The sequence below is a fragment of the Prionailurus viverrinus genome, chromosome D1 (assembly GCF_022837055.1).
Source record: "Prionailurus viverrinus isolate Anna chromosome D1, UM_Priviv_1.0, whole genome shotgun sequence".
Classification (NCBI taxonomy): domain Eukaryota; kingdom Metazoa; phylum Chordata; class Mammalia; order Carnivora; family Felidae; genus Prionailurus; species Prionailurus viverrinus.
Genome location: NC_062570.1, coordinates 43,385,797 through 43,402,922, shown reverse-complemented (window position 1 = coordinate 43,402,922; position 17,126 = coordinate 43,385,797). Strand labels below are relative to the sequence as shown.

Below are 17,126 nucleotides of genomic sequence, written 5' to 3'. Positions count from 1 at the left end.
TTTTCTAGGATTTTGTTAAAGCTTACACTGAATTTATAGATCAAATTGAGAGAATTGTCATAACTGTATAGGTTGTCCATTCTATGAACATAGTTTATTTTTCCATTTATTTGGATCTTATTCCTTTCATCATTGCTTTATAGATTTCACTGTACTGATCTGCATATGTTTTAAGTTTATACCTAGTTAATGTATTTTCTTAAAAGTTAACAATTTTGTTTTTCTCTGACTTATTTCTCTTAGCATAACACTCTCTAGCTCCATCCATGCTGTTGCAAATGATGATTTCATTCTTTTTTAGTGCTTGAGTAATATTCCGTTGTGTGTGTGTGTGTGTGTGTGTGTGTGTGTGTGTGTGTATACACACCACATTTTCTTTATCTGTTCATCAGTCAATGGATTTTTGGGCTCTTTTCATAATTTGACTATTGTTGACAATGCTGCTATAAATATCAGGGTGAATTTATCGCTTCAAATCTGTAGTTTTGTATCTTTTGAATAAATACCTAGTAGTGCAATTGCTGGATCATAAGGTAGTTCTATTTTTAACTTTTTGAGGAACCTCTATACTGTTTTCTGAAGTGGCTGCACCAGTTGGCATTCCCACCAACAGTGCAAGAGGGTTCCCCTTTCCCCACATCCTCACCAACACTCACTGTTTCTTGTGTTTTTAATTTTAGCTATTCTTGGGGCTCCTGGGTGGCTCAGTTGGTTAAGCGTCCGACTTCGGCTCAGGTCATGATCTCGCCGTTCATGAGTTCAAGCCCCGCGATAGGCTCTTTGCTGACAGCTCAGAACCTGGAGCCTGTTTCAGATTCTGTGTCTCCCTCTCTCTCTCTGACCCTCCCCTGTTCATGCTCTGTCTCTCTCTGTCTCAAAAATAAATAAACGTTTAAAAAAATTTAAAAAAAATCTTAGCTATTCTGACAGGTGTGAGGTGACATCTCATTGTAGTTTTGATTTGCCTTTCCCTGATGATGAGTGATGTTGAGCATTTTTTCATGTGTCTGTTGGCCATCTGTATGGCTTCTTTGGGGAAAATGTCTGTTCATAATTCAGATGTCTTCTGCCCATTTTTTAATTTTTTGTGTTTTTGTTTTGTTTTGTTTTGTTTTTTGGTTGTTGAGTTGTATAAGTTCTTTATATATTTTGGATACTAATCTTTTATCAGATATGTCATTTCCAAATATCTGGTCCCATTCCATAGGTTGCCTTTTAGTTTTGTTGATTGTTTCCTTTGCTGTGCAGAAGCTTGTTATTTTTATGAAGTCCCAATAATTTATTTTTTCTTTTGTTTTCCTTGCCTGAGGAGGCATATCTTGTAAGAACTTGTTGCAGCCGATGTCAAAGAGGTTACTTCCTGTGTTATCCTCTAGGATTTTAATGGTTTCATGTCTCACATTCAGGTCTTTAATTCATTTTGAATATATTTTTGTGTATGGTGTATAGCATATGATTTCACTCATATGTAGTGAAAGAAGTGAAAGAGAGAAACAAAACAAAGGAGCATAGGGGGGAAAAAAAGAGAGAGACAGACAGAGAGGCAAACCAGAAAACAGACTCTTAATTATAGAGAACAAACTGATGGTTATCAGAGGGGAGGTGGTTGGGAGATACATTAAATAGGTGATGGTGATTAAGGATTGCACTTATTTCAATGACCAGTGAGTATTTTATAGAAGTGTTGAATCACTAAATTGTACATCTGAAACCAATACTACATTGTATGTTAACTAACTGGAAAAAACGTTAATTTTATTGGGACATATTTGACATACAATAACCTATAAATACTAAAAATGTGCAATTTGAAGTTTTTCAAACAACTGATGACAACTGATATGAATTTGCAAACAACTGATAACAACTGATATGAAACCTTCACCAAAATCACGGTAATGAATCTGTCCATCCATCATCTGTGAAAGTTTCTTTTCCCCTTGTTTTTGTTTTTGAGGTTTGACTTTGGTAACAACTCTTAACATGAGATGTACCATTTTAACACATTTTAAGTATTGGTAATGATCTCTAGAATTTATGTGTCAAGTTAATTCACTTTTTGAAGCTTTTATAAATGAGGGCTTTTAACATTTTTCAAATACAAATTTTGAAGCTATAAATGGATTGTTAAAAAAATTTTCATATACAACTTTTTCACTGCAAATATGTAGGAATCAAGATGACTTTTATATATTGACCTTTTATCCTGCCACCTTGCCTAACTCACTTATGAGTTCCAGGATATTTTTAGTAAAGTCTTTGGGATTTCCTACACTCATAATCATGTCACCTGTGAACACATACATTTTATTTTTTACTTTCCAATGTTTTTCTTTTTTTCCCCCTCCAATCAGATTTATTGGACATAACAAAATTCTACATACAAAGTGACCTGGACCTGCTATTTCAAAACATGGTCCTTTCTTAAATATTTTGATAAATCCATCTATTGAGTGTTTCTATTCATTTCTCTAAAATGAATAGAAAAGTACTCAATGCAGATAATATACATGACCTGACTCCTGGAACTTTAATAGTTCTACAAGGTAATTAATGTAGGTAAGATGCCGTCCCTATGACAAACTGTTGGAGAACTGACAGGAGATGTTAAGAGGCCATTTCACACACTGCCACTGTGATGCTGTCATGTTTCTGAATTGTAGTGCTCCAATTATCTGATTCAAGAGACACACCACAGGAATGTGGGGTATGAGGTTACCTTGCTGATTGCTAGGCTAGAACAGATATGACTCTAGCATGTGCATCTGATAGGGTCCCACAGAAGCCCAGATTAAGTCCTTGTGAATCTGTGCTCCAACAATGGAAGAGTTCTTCACTATGTCCTCCAAGTGCTGTGCCAAGTATGCTCCTCCATCCTGCCCACTGTCCCCTGGTCCAAGATCCCACAAGGTGTCCAATGTTTGTCATTTTGTTTTTTCTTGTTTTGCTGCACTACCTAGGACTTCCAGTATAATGTTGAATAGAAATTGTGAGAGAAGACATCTACTATCATCCTAAAATTAGAAGAGAAGAATTTGGATTCTCATTACTAAGAATGTTGTCACCTTGAGATTTTTCATAGAAACACTTCATTGAGTTAAGGAAGGTCCTTTCTGTTCCTAGGTTACTGGAACTTATTATCATGAATGGATGTTGTATTTTGTTGGATGCTTTTTCTGCTTCTATTAATATGTTTTTCCTTCTTTAGAAAGTTAATAAGGTAATTTACATGGATTATATTTGAAATGTTGAAGTAACCTCATGTTTTCTTGAATAAAGAAATTTCAACATGCTATATTATCTTTTTAAATATTGTTGGATTTGTTTCGAAAATGTTTTGTTGAGGATTTTTGCCTTCATGTTCAAGGGGGATATAAGAATTTAGTTTTCTTTGGTTGTAAAGTTTTTGTTTGATTTTTGTATTCAATTACTTTCTCAGTTGTCTTTCTGTTTTCAACTTCACTCCTTTCTGCTGTAATTTTATTTGTTCCTTCTTTCTGTTTACTGTATGTATAACTTTTTCTCCCTCTAGTATCTTTTTTTTAATGTTTGTTTATTTTGGGAGAGAAAAGGGGAGAGTGAATAGGGGAGGGGGGACAGAGAGAGATCCCAGTCAGGTTCCACTGCAGAGCCTGATTCAGGGCTATATCTCATGACCATGAGATCATGACCTGAGCCAAAATCAGGAGTCAGATGTTTAAATGACTGAGCCACTCATGTACTGCTAAAGAACTTCTTTTAACATTTTTCATGAGGTGGGGTTCCTGGTCCTATATCCTCTCAATTTCTTTTTATTCTTTCCATTGTACTTTAACCTGAGAAATTCTTTACTTCTCCTTTACTTTTAAAGAATCTTTCTAGGTCAGTGTTTATTTTCTCTCATGCTTTAAATATTTCATTCTACTCTTTTCTTGCCTACGTGGCTCCTGATGAAAAGTCAGATGGATTTCTTATCTTTGATTTTCTGTCAGCAAGGCATTTTTTCCTCTGAGTTCCTTCAAGATTTTTTCTATTTGGTTTTTTAAAGTTTAAATATTATAATTTTAGTATTTATTCCACTTGGTGTTCTCTGAGTTTCCTGATGTGTGGTTTTGTGTCTAACATTTCTTTGGGGAAATTCTCCATCAGTTTTCAAATATTGTTTGTTTCTTTCTTTCTTCTCCTTCTGGTATTCCCATTACATGTATATTATGCCTTTTGTACTTGTCCTACAGTTATTTGATATTCTAAGGGTGGTTTTTTTTTTCCTTTTTCTCCTTGTTTTTTAATTTTGATATTTCTATGGAGATATCCTCAAGCTCCAATTCCTCAACCATACCTAGTTTACTACGGAGCCCATCAAAGTCATTCTCAATTTGTTACTATATTTTTTTGGCTCTAGAATTTTTAGAAATACTTTCTTAGTATTTTCATCCCCCTGCTTCATTATGTGTCTGTTCTTGTATGTTGTCTACTGTTTCCATTAAACTCTTAGCATATTAATCATAGGTTTTAGAATTTAATTTTGTAATCTGATATTTCCACCATTCTTGCCATATGGGACTCTGATTCCAATGCTTCTTCCATCTCTTCAAGCTGTTTTATGCTAGTTTGTTAGTTGTAGTTTCTTGACGAAAAGCAAACATGATGCACTGGACACAAGGGATTGCAGTAAATAGGCCTTCAGTAATGTGGTAGTAAGGGGGTGGGTGAAGAAGATGGATTCTGTAGCGCTATGATTAGGTTTGTCTTTTAGTGATCCTGTGTCCCTGGTCCCCTGTGACCTGGAGGTCAGCAGTGCTTCTCAGTCCCCCACCTCTTGGATTTAACACAACAGTGTCTAGAGGGGCTAGAGTTAGGTAGTCCCTTTCCCAGGGAAGTTGGCTCTGGTTAAATAGTTTCTCCTTTTTAAGGAGGACAATCCTTTTTAAGGACAATCCTCTTTAAGAAGAACAGAATGCTCTGACATATTTCAAAATGATTAGTTTTCCCCTCCTCCTGCCAGAGCAGCAGCGATTTTTTCCCCCAATATTCACTGTGAGGACCTGGTAAAGTTCCTACAGGTGAAACTCATAAAACTGTGGGTCCTTCCTATGAGTGAGTCCCCCTGGAGTTTTTAACTCTCAGACTTGTCCACACTGAGCCTCCAGCCATTCATCAACTACAGTACAGGTTTCCTACCCCAGCACCATGTCCCATGGACAATTCTGCTATGCTAAATTGAGACTCTCTGTATCTACCTATGCAACCCTCTCCAATTGTGGGGAGCAGCACTTTGCCCTCTGACCTCAGGGAAATTCTTTGATGAATTTAAGAGTTGTTGATATTTCAGTTTTTCAGATTTTTATTTTTTAGGACACAGTGTGATTTCTGAGCTTCTCACATGTTGCACCAGAAACTGGAAGTCTATGCCTCCACTTTTCAAGTTTCATTTTATTTCTTCAAGTGACTCACTCATTATTTATACCTCTATTTTCATTATTTTTAGTGTCTTAGAGTTTAAAATACAGGCATACCTCATTTTATAGCACTACACAGATACAGAGATTTTTTACAAATTTAAGGTTTGTGGCAACACTTTGTTGAGCAAGTCTATCGGCACCATTTTTCCAGTAGCATCTTCTCACCTCATGTCTCTATCACATTTTAGTAATTCTCAAAATGTTTCTAATTTTCTTATTACTATTATATTTGTTATGGTGATCTGTGATCAGAGAATATGACTCACTGCAAGGTCTGATAATGGTTAGCATTTTTCAGTAATAAAGTAGTTTTTAATTAAAGTATGTAGGTTTTGGGTGGCACCTGGGTTGCTCAGTTAGTTAAATGTCCGACTTCAGCTCAGGTCATGATCTCACATTTTGTGAGTTTGAGCCCCGTGTTGGGCTCCATGCTGACAGCTCAGAGCCTGGAGCCTACTTAGGGTTCTGTGTCTCCCTCTCTCTCTGCCCCTCCCCCTCTCATGCTCTGTCTTTCTTTCTCAAAGATAAATAAATATTTTTTAAAAATTTTAAAGAAGTATGTAGGTTTTTTTTAGACACAATACTATCACACACTTAATAGACTACAGTATAGTGTAAACCTAACTTTTATATGCACTGGAGAACTAAAAAATTCATTTGACTCAACTCTATTGCAATATTTGTTTTATGGCAGTGGTTCAGATCCAAACCTGCAATATTTCCAAGGTATTCCTACAGACATCTTTAAGTGATTTTATCCCCCCTTCAGTAATACTGTACCTCTTCAGATGTGATGTCAAAAGCTTATCATTGTCCTAATTTCTCTTTCCTGTGTCTTATGTCGTTGTCATTTCACTTTTACATATGTCATAAACACATAGTACGTTGTGGCTACTGTTTCTTTAAGCAGTTAGTTATCATTAAAGAAAATATGATAATACCTTACATTTCATCATTATTTATTGCATTTCCAGTGTCCTTCATTTCTTTGTGTAGATCCAAGTTCCCCCCTCCCCCATACACACACACACACACATGATTTGCTTTCCTCTGAAGAATTTTGTGTGTATTTTTTTTTTTTTGTACATTTGATCCACTGGCCCCAAATTCCCTCTGTTTTTCTTTGTTTGGAATAGAAAATATCTTCTATTTTTGAAGGATATTTTCACTGGATATAGAATTGGGTGTTGACTCTTGTTTTCTTTCCATGCTTTAAAGATATCATTCCATTGTCTTCTTTGTTGCATAGTTTCTGGAAAACTTATTGTTATAATTCTTATTTTTTATTCCTCTGTATGCAATTTTTTCCCCTCCTAATGCAGTGGCTGCCTTCAAGACTTTCTCCTTGTTATTACTTTCAATCAGTTTGAATAGGACTTGCCAAGGTGTGGGGTTTTTGTGTTGGTTAGTCCAGTTTTTATTTTTTTCTGGTTGATATTTTCTGAATATCATGGATCTTTTTTTGATGACTTTAACAAATTTTGGAAATTTTTCTAAAATTATTTCTTTAAATGTTTCTTCTGCCATTTTCTTTCTCTTTGTCTTTCTGGGAATTCAATTACACATATGTTATGTCTTTTAATATTGTCATACTGCTCTTTGCTCGTTCAGTTTTTATTTTCCACTCATGGTACTTCCTCTTTGTGTTTTCCTTGTGTGTTTGGTATTCGCCTATTTTTGGGGTCACTCATACTTTCCTTGACTGTATTACATGTACTATGAGGCCTGACAATGACATTGTCTACAGATTTTGTTCCTGGCTTATCTGAGTCTGCCTTAGAGTTTTTGTCTCTCCTGAAATTACCCATGATTCTTGCATGATGTCTACATATTTCATCAAAGACTTTAATATACTAATCATAGTTATTCTAAAGTCCTCATTTCATAGGTCTAACATCTGTGTTGTATCTAAGGCTGGCTATGAGGAGTGCTTTGTCAGTTCAGGTGGATTTTTTTTTCCCTTTTGATATGCTTCATCATTTTTTATTGAATACCTGATATATATGCAGGAGATACTGTGCTATGACAGTAGATACTGTAAGTCTTTTTCATGTTTTTTGGTGAGCACAGTTTCTTCTGCCAGACCTTTAGTATGATGATTTGTGTTAATCTAGTCTATATTTGACATGGGTTTGAAGTTTGTTATGGCTATGGTTACCAAAGTAAGACTGTGTTAATGCTATGGGTTCCAGAGACCTCCAGTGCCTCTAATAGAGGTTTTCTCATCTTCACACAGTTAGCAAATTGGCTAACTCTTTGCTGTAAGAGTTATCTTTCTTGTGTTGTGCATTATGGGGTATTTAAAGGGATTTGTGGCCTCTACCCATTAAATTCCAGTGATATGCCTCAAGTTGTGACAACCAAAATTGTCTCTAGATAGTGCCAAATTTCCCCAGTTGAGTCAGGGGAGCCCTCAGTTGAGGAGTACTACTTGAAAGGTATTCTGTTTACTTCTTGGTTTGGCTCTAGGTCCTCTTCCCAAAGAGACCCTATCTCTTTCATCTCTCTAGCTGTATTGCTCCCTACAAATATCTGTCTATGATCTTAAGGGGCTTTGCACACTTATCCTTGCTCACATTTGGTTTTTAGCAGCTAATTAAACTACTTTATCTTCACAGAGATTTCTATGGGCTCCGGTGGAATCTGCCCCAGATAAACATGAACAGGTCCTGTTTTGCTCTTTCCTTGTGCTCTCTATGCAGAATCTATCTTTGCTGTTTGACTCGCTACCTCAATTCTCTAACAGTTTCAACACAGGTCATTAATGTTTCATTTGTCTAGCATTTTTTCTTGTGGTAGGAGGGTGGCAACCAGCTTTCCAGCTCTCTACATTTCTAAGCTGAAATGGAAAGACCCCCTTATTTTTATCATGTCCCTGCATGTCCCAAAAATGTCCTTATTGGCTGGTAGGTTTTTAAATCTAGGAACAGGTCAAAGATGCCCCATCCTAGTTAATTTTCATATTTTAGTCACCTCCTGTATAATCATTTCGAAACATTTTCTCCTAAGAAACTAAGATTATTTGAATAATCCAGGATTTTTGTTTTGTGTAATGTCTCCTAAATGTATTTGTCTAACTTTCCGCCATGGTTACTTGCAGATTAAATGTTTCTGGGAGGGATACTACAGGTGTGCCATAGTCCTTAAGTGGTCCACATCTATAAATGCATGAAATTCATGGCCATGGTTTGGTTACCTGGTTAATGTATCTGCTAAATATTTACCTTGAAAAGGTACTATTTTCTCTTTTGCATTTAGGAACAATATTTTTAGTAGAACTTTGTTGGTATACAAATACTCTCTTCCCAAAGTCTTAGTTATTTTAGCATCTACTGATGATTCTTGCCAGATTCAATTATTGTTACGGTGTCTTTTTATTTTTTTGAGTTAATCTCTCCAGAAAAGGTAAGTAAGTGTTCAGTGCCATTCTTGCAAATCCAGAAGGTTTTTCCCATCCCCTTGTTAGGCTCGGAGTATTGGCTGTTGTACTTAAGCTAGTTCACTTTGATATCATAAAATGGGAATGCAAATGAGTACTGTATCCATATAATGTCCAGAAACAGAAAAAACAGATTTTTCTTCCATGTTTCTTCTAAAACAAGAAAACCTCTTATAGACTCTTCTGGGAGTCTTTCTTTCTCTTATTTCATTGGCCAGAATTGGAGCACATACCTGTGCTAACCAATCAAAGAAGAGAAAATAAGGGGAACCCATGATACCTTTGGACAAAAACAATGCCCCCTACTATGACTAGGGGTGAGCCAAAACCTCTGATGTCTTTGTAAAAGAGACAACATGGCTGACAAATCCTGAATTTCTAATGGAAGCTGAAAAGCAGGGCTGGAGGCATGGCTGGAAAAGAAGGACGCAGGCTCTCAGTCTGGAAGACTCTCCTTCCGCCTCACCGTCTTACTCCAAGCACCACCCATCCTGTTATCATGCATGTGTGTATTAGTGAGCAAAAGCTTATTTATTTTATTTCCGTTTATTTCCTCAGAAACATGGATTCTACTTTTGTGCGCTACGCCCCCAGTCTGCTTATCTGTTCCATCTGCAAGGACTATTTCACAGACCCTGTCACCATTAACTGTGGACACAGCTTTTGTACTCCGTGTCTCTGCCTCCTGTGGGAAGATGCACAGCATCCTACCCGCTGCCCTGTATGCAGGGCAGTATCTCCACGCATGGACTTCAAAAGCATTATTTCTGCTGAGGGACAAGCTCGTGCTAAAAAAGAATCAGTCGCCAAGAAGTTACCGAGGTCTGCCAGGCAGGTGTGTTGGATACACCAAGCACTAAAGAATATCTTCTGTCCAACTGACAAGAGCCTCCTGTGTTTGCAATGCTCTCATTCACCAGGGCATACCACTCACATACACTGTCCAGTTTCACAGGTTGCTGAGCACTGCAGGGTAAGTACTGCCTCTGAATGCATGTGAAATGTGGAGGACTTGATATCTGATAGGCAATGAGCAAAAGTGATTTTATTTTTCTTCTCTTATGCCTTAAACAAGTAGAATTTGTAAACACCATCTGCCAGGCATGATTCTAAAACCTATGGATACAGCACCGAAGAAACTAAACAAACATCCTTGCTCCTCTGAAGTTTAAATTCTATTAGGCTGGGGGAGAGAAATGATGATGACTCGAAGAGGGTGCTGGTGTTTCAGTGTAAGTGGCCAGGTGGATAATCTCTAGCGGCAGTTGACAGTCATTGGCTACTTCTGCCATGATGACAATAAGGCTCTTCAATATGTTCTAATCATGCCATAGAAAACATGATGGCTATATTTCAAAATTAATATGAATTAAGATCCGTTTCTGAAAATGTTCCATGTTACGTATAATATCAGTACTAGATTCCTCAGATAATGGATTTCATTTCCAAATTCAGGAACTCTACTTTTGGTCAGCCTCCCAGTTTTGACTTACTTGCCTTCCCAAAGAAACTCACTGACATCTCTGCTTCCTTTTTTATTTTTCTCATGTCTATCCCTTTATCACTTTTTGAGGTATCTGAAAATTACATATTTGTTTTTCTAGTGCTCAAATTTGTAGTTCTTTTACAGGAGAAACTTCTGATGCAAATGAAATCTATTTGGAAAAACAGGCAGAGAAATCAGAGAAATATAAACAAAGAGTACAACTTACTTAGAGTATGGCAGGTAAGTGGGAAGCCCTGTTTCCCATGGAACCAGCTTGGGACAGATACCATGGTAACTGACAGTGGAAGAACCTAAGTTAAATCATAATGTTCCCTGACCAGATGATCAGAAAAAGAGCTACATATAAGAACTGTATGAAAACATGACCTTCAGTGCAGGATTTCACATTGAGTCCATTGTATAACTAAAAGCCTTTCCCTGATTTTTCTGGATAAAGCAATATGTGCCACTAATACATTATCAGGGACAAGAAAATGCACTCTCACAAGGCAGAATGCAATGATCAGTAGGATGGAGGTAAATACAGACTTCCGTAGGAACTTAGTAAACTTTGAATGTTAACAAAAGCTTCTCAAACCAGTAAAACATCAGTGTGATAAAATAAGTTATTAGAATTTAATTTCCTGGGTATTGATGGCAAAGAGTTCTGAGGGACAAGAAAACTAAAGATGAGACAACCAGATAACCCATGGAATTGTTTGAGATCTTGGTGCTGGTCCTACTGATTAGTAGATAGGGTATGAAGCAGAACATAGTGAGAAGTATGGCTAGAAATGTAATCGTAGCCAGGTCAAGAATGCAAATGCCTAGTTAAGGATTTTTGATTGTGTCATTTATTGATTCACAAAGAGGAACAGAGAACCTGATCTAAAGAAGAAAATGACACCATTATTTTCAAAGAACTTGAGCAGTACTAGAGGAGACCTAGAGACCTATAAAAAGGCAATATTAGGGAATAATAATTCACTGAACAGGAATCTGTACATGGTGCTGTGAGAGTGCCAAAGAGGAATAAGAACATTGGCTTGATTGTTTAGGATGGATTTCTGATGAAACATTCATTCATATGAGGACCTATGGTATGTTGCTCACTGTTCTAGGCCAACAAAGAGATATATAACTGGACAAAAAGAGAAATAAATCACTGACCTCAGTAGTTTATAATCTAGTGAGAGAACTCAATCCAGAACATTTATGAAGTCCTTGCAATAAAATGAAAGCAGAAAATGGGTATAAAGAGTGCAGGATGGAATGTGCTGGTATAACCATTGCCAAGGTTACATCTGGGCAGAGATCTGAGTGGTTGTTAGAAGATGGTGGGAGATGAGCACCTGAGAATGCAGCTTCCCAGAGCAGAGGAGACAGAAGAGATTAGTAAAAGAAATGAGTAGTAAACAGGATCAAATGTGGAAAGAAGGTGAAGTACTATAAGAATGAATCATATTATTTCAATTTAGTAAAAATAGGCTCTTGGTTAGAACCTATTGTTGGAATGTGTGGTTCAGGAATGGGTAGGAGACAGAAGGGAAGACTCATTGCTTGGATGAATAGTTGAAAATTGCATCCCTGGGCACAGTGAGTTTGATCACATTTGGTCAATAAGTCTGGCTTTGATGGCAATGAAAGTGTTAGCATAGAAGCTGGATAAAGTCATTATAATAACGATATTTAGTTTTGACATTTCCAAAATAATTTGATAAATGTGTATATGTTTAAAAGCTGTGTGAAAAGAAAGGGAAAGAGTGTGTGAAAAAGTGTCTGAATGAGAGAATAAAATGGAGACAGGTCCATAGGACAAGGGAGAGAGAGACACAGAGACATGAAGGCAAGGCAAAAACTAGTATTGTGGGATAGTAATGTAGACCAGTAGTATCTCTGAGAAGACAAGACAGGGGGACCAGTAAAGAGGAGATGGGTTTAGCCCTGGTAGTAAGGGGCAGGCAGAGCCCAGCACTGGTGGAAGAGCGTGTGTAAGCAATGGAGGTAATTTAGAAAGATCAGGTGTGATGTCCTCTGTTATCCTGAGGAAGCAAATTGTTGCTTTTTCCTGAGAGCAGATAGTCAGTTTGTAAGTACAAGCATTGAAAAGAATGGATTATGATTTTGAGATTATTAGGAATCCTGTAAAACAACAAAATTTGATCTTAAATTTCTATTTTCACATGAAAATATGGAAGTTTGAGAGTAAGTAGTTGGAAGCAGTGGTGCAGGCAAACAAATAAATGAAAAGGAAGAAAAGGAAGGAGGGAGGAAGGTAAGAAAGAAGCCAAATATGTGGTTTCTTAGAAGGAGAAAGACCTAAAAATGTATGTAGTACTTCTATGATCTGAATTGCTTCCTCCCCCAATTTGTATGTTCAAACTCTAACCCCCAAGGTGATGGCAATAGGAGTGGGGGCTTTGTGAGGTGATTAGGTCATGAGGCCACAGTCCTCAGTAATGAGACCAGTGCTCATCTAAAAGAGACCCTGGAAATGTCCCTTGTGCCATCTGCCATTTGAGAACACAACTAAACGATGGCTATCTAGGAAGTAGACTCTCACCAGATGCCAAATCTGCCAGCATCAATCGTAGACTTCCCAGCACGCAGAACTGTGAGAAATAGTTTCTGTATCCATTAGGTACACAATCTGTGGCATTTTTGTAAAAAGCAGCCCAACAGACTAAGACCAGAACATTGAGCATAGCATGCAAACTGTAGATAATGAGAGAAGAGTAAAACTGTCCAGATACATGACCTAATTAAACCAATGTCACTTCAGGGTTTTGTAAATCTAAGGATGGTGATGATCAAGGCTGAATATCCTAAGGTGTACCAATACCTCCACAAAGAAAAGCAAAAACATTTAGAGAGCCTGGCAATTGAAGGCAAGATAATTTTTCATCGACTCCGGAGAAATGTAGCTAGAATGCTTCAAATGGGGAAACTCCTGAAAAGAATCTATGAGGAGCTGAAGGAAATGTGCCTCAAAGCAGATGTGCACCTGCTCCAGGTAAGGACTGAGGAAGGATGAACATGAGCCTGGCTGGAAATCATTTATATCCACTGAGATCCATATCCCTTTTGACCTCCATTATTTTTCTGGTTCCAAAGTTCAAATTCTGCCTCCTCTGTGCAATAGCAGGCTTTGCTCCTCCAGTATAACCCAGAGATCCAGGGTCACATCCACCTTATACAGGAAAAGGAAAACTATATAGAAATGTGAGGAACAGATCCAGAAAAAAATCATCATCTCACTTTTTCTACTAAGAGTTTCTAACCAACTGCCACAAAGCAGCTTTTAAATACATAATTTAGTTTTGTATCTGGACTTGTCAGTATGTGGGATGTATCCATTCTTTCTCTTTTGAAATCATAGATTTAGAGCCCACACACCCTTATAAGAACTTTGAAGAAACCCTTCGTGAATCTCACTGTATATTACAACCAAAGAACCATTGTTTGCTCTAAGAACATCTTCTGCTTTAAATTTTATCATGATCATAATTTTATCATATAATAAATAGAAGACCATATAAATAGAAGACCAAATCTTATCTTTTTAAGGATAAGGAAAAGGGTAAATGATTTTACCAAGGAAGAAAGTGGAGATAGAGAATTTTCCAGTTCAGTCTCATAGCCTCAGACTAGACTAAACAGGGGAATATCTTGTGCTCAAAGCTAAGCCTTCCTCTTTCTCTTTACAGGATTTGGGAGACATCATGAAAAGGTAAATTTGCCCCTCCATCCAAGTTATGGCATCGGTGACAGTGGTCAGGTTATTTCTGCTGAGATGGACCCACAGCTTTTTATGACAAGTTTCTTTATGCCCTCATTTATTCCTTGTCTAAGACACTTCTCGGTTTTATATTGACCACTCTTAGGTAAAAGTGAGGGTTGAAGCAGGGTGTGGTTTCAGCTGCAAGGCTTAATGCAGAAGTTGCCAGATATAACTTTTTCCTGCCTCTAATTTTCAAAATCCTAATTATTTGAGGATTATTCCACATATTCTATGGGAAAGGCAGATAAGCTCAGAGAGAGGTGCCTGGGTGGCTCAGTCTGACTTCGGCTCACGTCATGACCTCTCAACTTGAGGATTCAAGGGTTCGAGTTCCGCATTGTTTTCTGTGCTGACAGCTCAGAGCCTGGAGCCTGAGTCTGTCTCTTTCTGACCCTCCCTTACTTGTAGTCTGTAGTCTGTAGTCTGTCTGTCTCTCTCTCTCTCTCAAAATAAATAAACATTAAAAAAAAAAACAGATAAGCTCAGAGAGGCAGCAGGTGGAAGGATGATGAGAAGAGTGGGGAGGAAAAAAGATGAAAACCCCTACAGAGATTAAGCTCTATATATTAGGCCCTATTAAGCTCTATTTGACACCTATTGGGTTTCAAGAACTAAATGAGAACAGCTGTGTGCCTTCCATAGGGAAGGCGAAGGGAGAAAACACATTTGTGAGTGATCTATCTTACTGAGATTGAAGTGATAAGAGCACAGTAGCTAGTTATAAAATACAAGAACAACTACAACATCCCTCAGTTTGTGGAGTTAAACTCTGACCCTTTGCACCCAATTGTGAGGATTTTGAAGGAGCATCTTCAAGGGAGGCTTATGATAGGACTAGAGGGGTCAGTAAGTGGTTCTGTTTCTTTGCAGGAGTCAGTTAGTGCAGGCGCACTTGCCCCAGCCTGTGGACCCACAGCTCAGTGAGTGGACAATCACCGGGATGTCTGAAAGGCTTAACAACTTCCGAGGTAAGAGGTGGCACCCTGGTGAGACCCCACTATTTCCTCCATAAGGAGATACACCTGGAGGACCTCTCCTCATTGCTCTATTAGTCTTTGCAGATAACTGGGAAGCAGATAAATATGCAAACCCTTGTAACTAACCATATTTTATTATTAGATACCTGAAGCCAGTCAAAAACAATTAAATATAACACTTATATGACAATTTACAGTGAGTTTAAAAAAATGAAGCACTTGACATATAAATAGTTATTTGTTGGGGGACAGGGAGGCAAGCAGGAAAGGAGCAGAGAGAGAGGGGGGAGAGAGAATCCTAAGCAGGCTCCACACTGTCAGTTTGATGTCAGCGCAGAGCCCGACATGGGGCTCCATCTGATGAACCGTAGGATCATGACCTGAGCTGAAATCAAGAGTCAAACGCTTAAACAACTGAGCCACCCAGGCACCCTGAAAGCACTTGACACATAAAACTGCATATTCATTCAGTGTATTTTAACTTATAGTTGTTAATTGTAGTTATACATAGATGTTCAGATTCCTAGAAGCACCTTAAATTGTTATTTAAATGTTTATCTAAAAATTTAAGTTAGTGAATGTATTTGAAAAATCATTAGATTTTAGATTTAGAAAGGGATAAAAATGTTTATAAAAAACAGGTAAAACCAGAAAACACATGGAACACATGATTTGCTGTGTGGATTCGCTGTCCCTAAGAAAGAAGTAGACAGTGAGCCTGGCTGACAGGAGAAGCAGGCATGGGATGGGATAGGTTGGATTCCGAGTCCGTGATGCCTGAGTTAGAAATTCAGCAAAAGGAACCACTTCTAAAAAAAAAAAAAAAAAAAAGGCAAATATGGATTTCCAATTTCTTTTCCCTTTGCTTGTTGACATGTTATATCTTTGTGTTTGGACAAAGTTATCACTATTTAAGACTAATAAGAATAACAGTATCATATTTTTGAAATGATATATAATATTTATTACTGTTACTATATTTATTTGATTTTGTGCAAGTTGATAAATGAGAAAGCTTAAGTGAGTGAAGGGCCATCTTGGTATTTACTTGGCATCAATGAGCAGGCTCCCAAATTTTCAATGAGCTAATGAGAATAAAACCAGATCCTGCCATCCTACATCTTTAAGTATTCTCAGAATTGTTTTTCATCTAGTTGTATGAATAGAGATATACTTACTTAGGCAAGAAGCCCCTTCTCCCAAATGGGTCTCTGGATTTCCAATGACACACACCCTGTATAGTCACTTGTGATAAAGGAGTGTTCTGGGGCAGTTAGTGTGGACTCTGCCATGAAAGCTGTTACATGTTCCAGAATTTTACGAGGAATTACTAAGTGGTAAGTACCTTGAAACTGGCCATGGTGGTGTGGGAGTGTTCCCAGCAAACAAACCAGTTTTGTTTGGTTTTAGAGATTTGGTTGTTCAGCATTTGCTAGAACACTATTGCACTTGTCCCACAGAAATTTTAAACTCTGTTCTTTGACTTCACTGTTTTCATTTTACTTAAGTGTATATTACATTTGATGATAAGATAAGGAATTACCGTGTGCCTCTGTTTGAAGACCTGAGACGTTTGCAGTGCTGTCCCGACCATCAAGACCTGCCCCACAGTCCAGCGAGTTCACAGTATAAGCCTTCCTGGGCAGCTCAGACCTTCACCTCTGGCAAATATTACTGGGAGGTGGATGTGGGAAACTCTCAGAATTGGATTATAGGACTTTGCAGGGAATCCTGGACAAAACGCCATGACATGCTGCTCAACTCTGAAGGTATCTTTCTACTTCTGTGTGTCAACGTGGATGACCATTGCCGTCTCTTCTCTGCCTCCCCGCCACTGCGCCACTACATTCCAAGACCCCAGGGCTTGGTAGGGGTGTTTTTAGATTATGAATTTGGTATAGTAAGCTTTGTTAATGTTGCCAAAAGTTCCCTCATTTGTAATTTCCTTTCCTGTTCCTTCTCCTTCCCTCTCAGACCTTTCATTTGCTATGGACCCAAATGA

The 17,126-nt window shown here is 37.8% G+C and overlaps 1 protein-coding gene and 1 pseudogene across 1 annotated transcript; one reads left to right on the top strand and one right to left on the bottom strand.

Annotated features, from left to right (window-relative positions):
* Positions 1 to 2,607: 2,607 nt before the first annotated feature.
* Positions 2,608 to 8,529, bottom strand: LOC125146451 (ragulator complex protein LAMTOR5-like; annotated as a pseudogene).
* A 913-nt stretch (positions 8,530 to 9,442) lies between these two features.
* Positions 9,443 to 17,126, top strand: LOC125147020 (tripartite motif-containing protein 77-like). Its single transcript, XM_047823978.1, has 6 exons — positions 9,443 to 9,853; positions 10,511 to 10,606; positions 13,149 to 13,379; positions 14,074 to 14,096; positions 15,018 to 15,115; positions 16,633 to 17,126. The coding sequence occupies exons 1-6, from the start codon at positions 9,443 to 9,445 to the stop codon at positions 17,124 to 17,126; spliced, it is 1,353 nt and encodes a 450-aa protein (XP_047679934.1).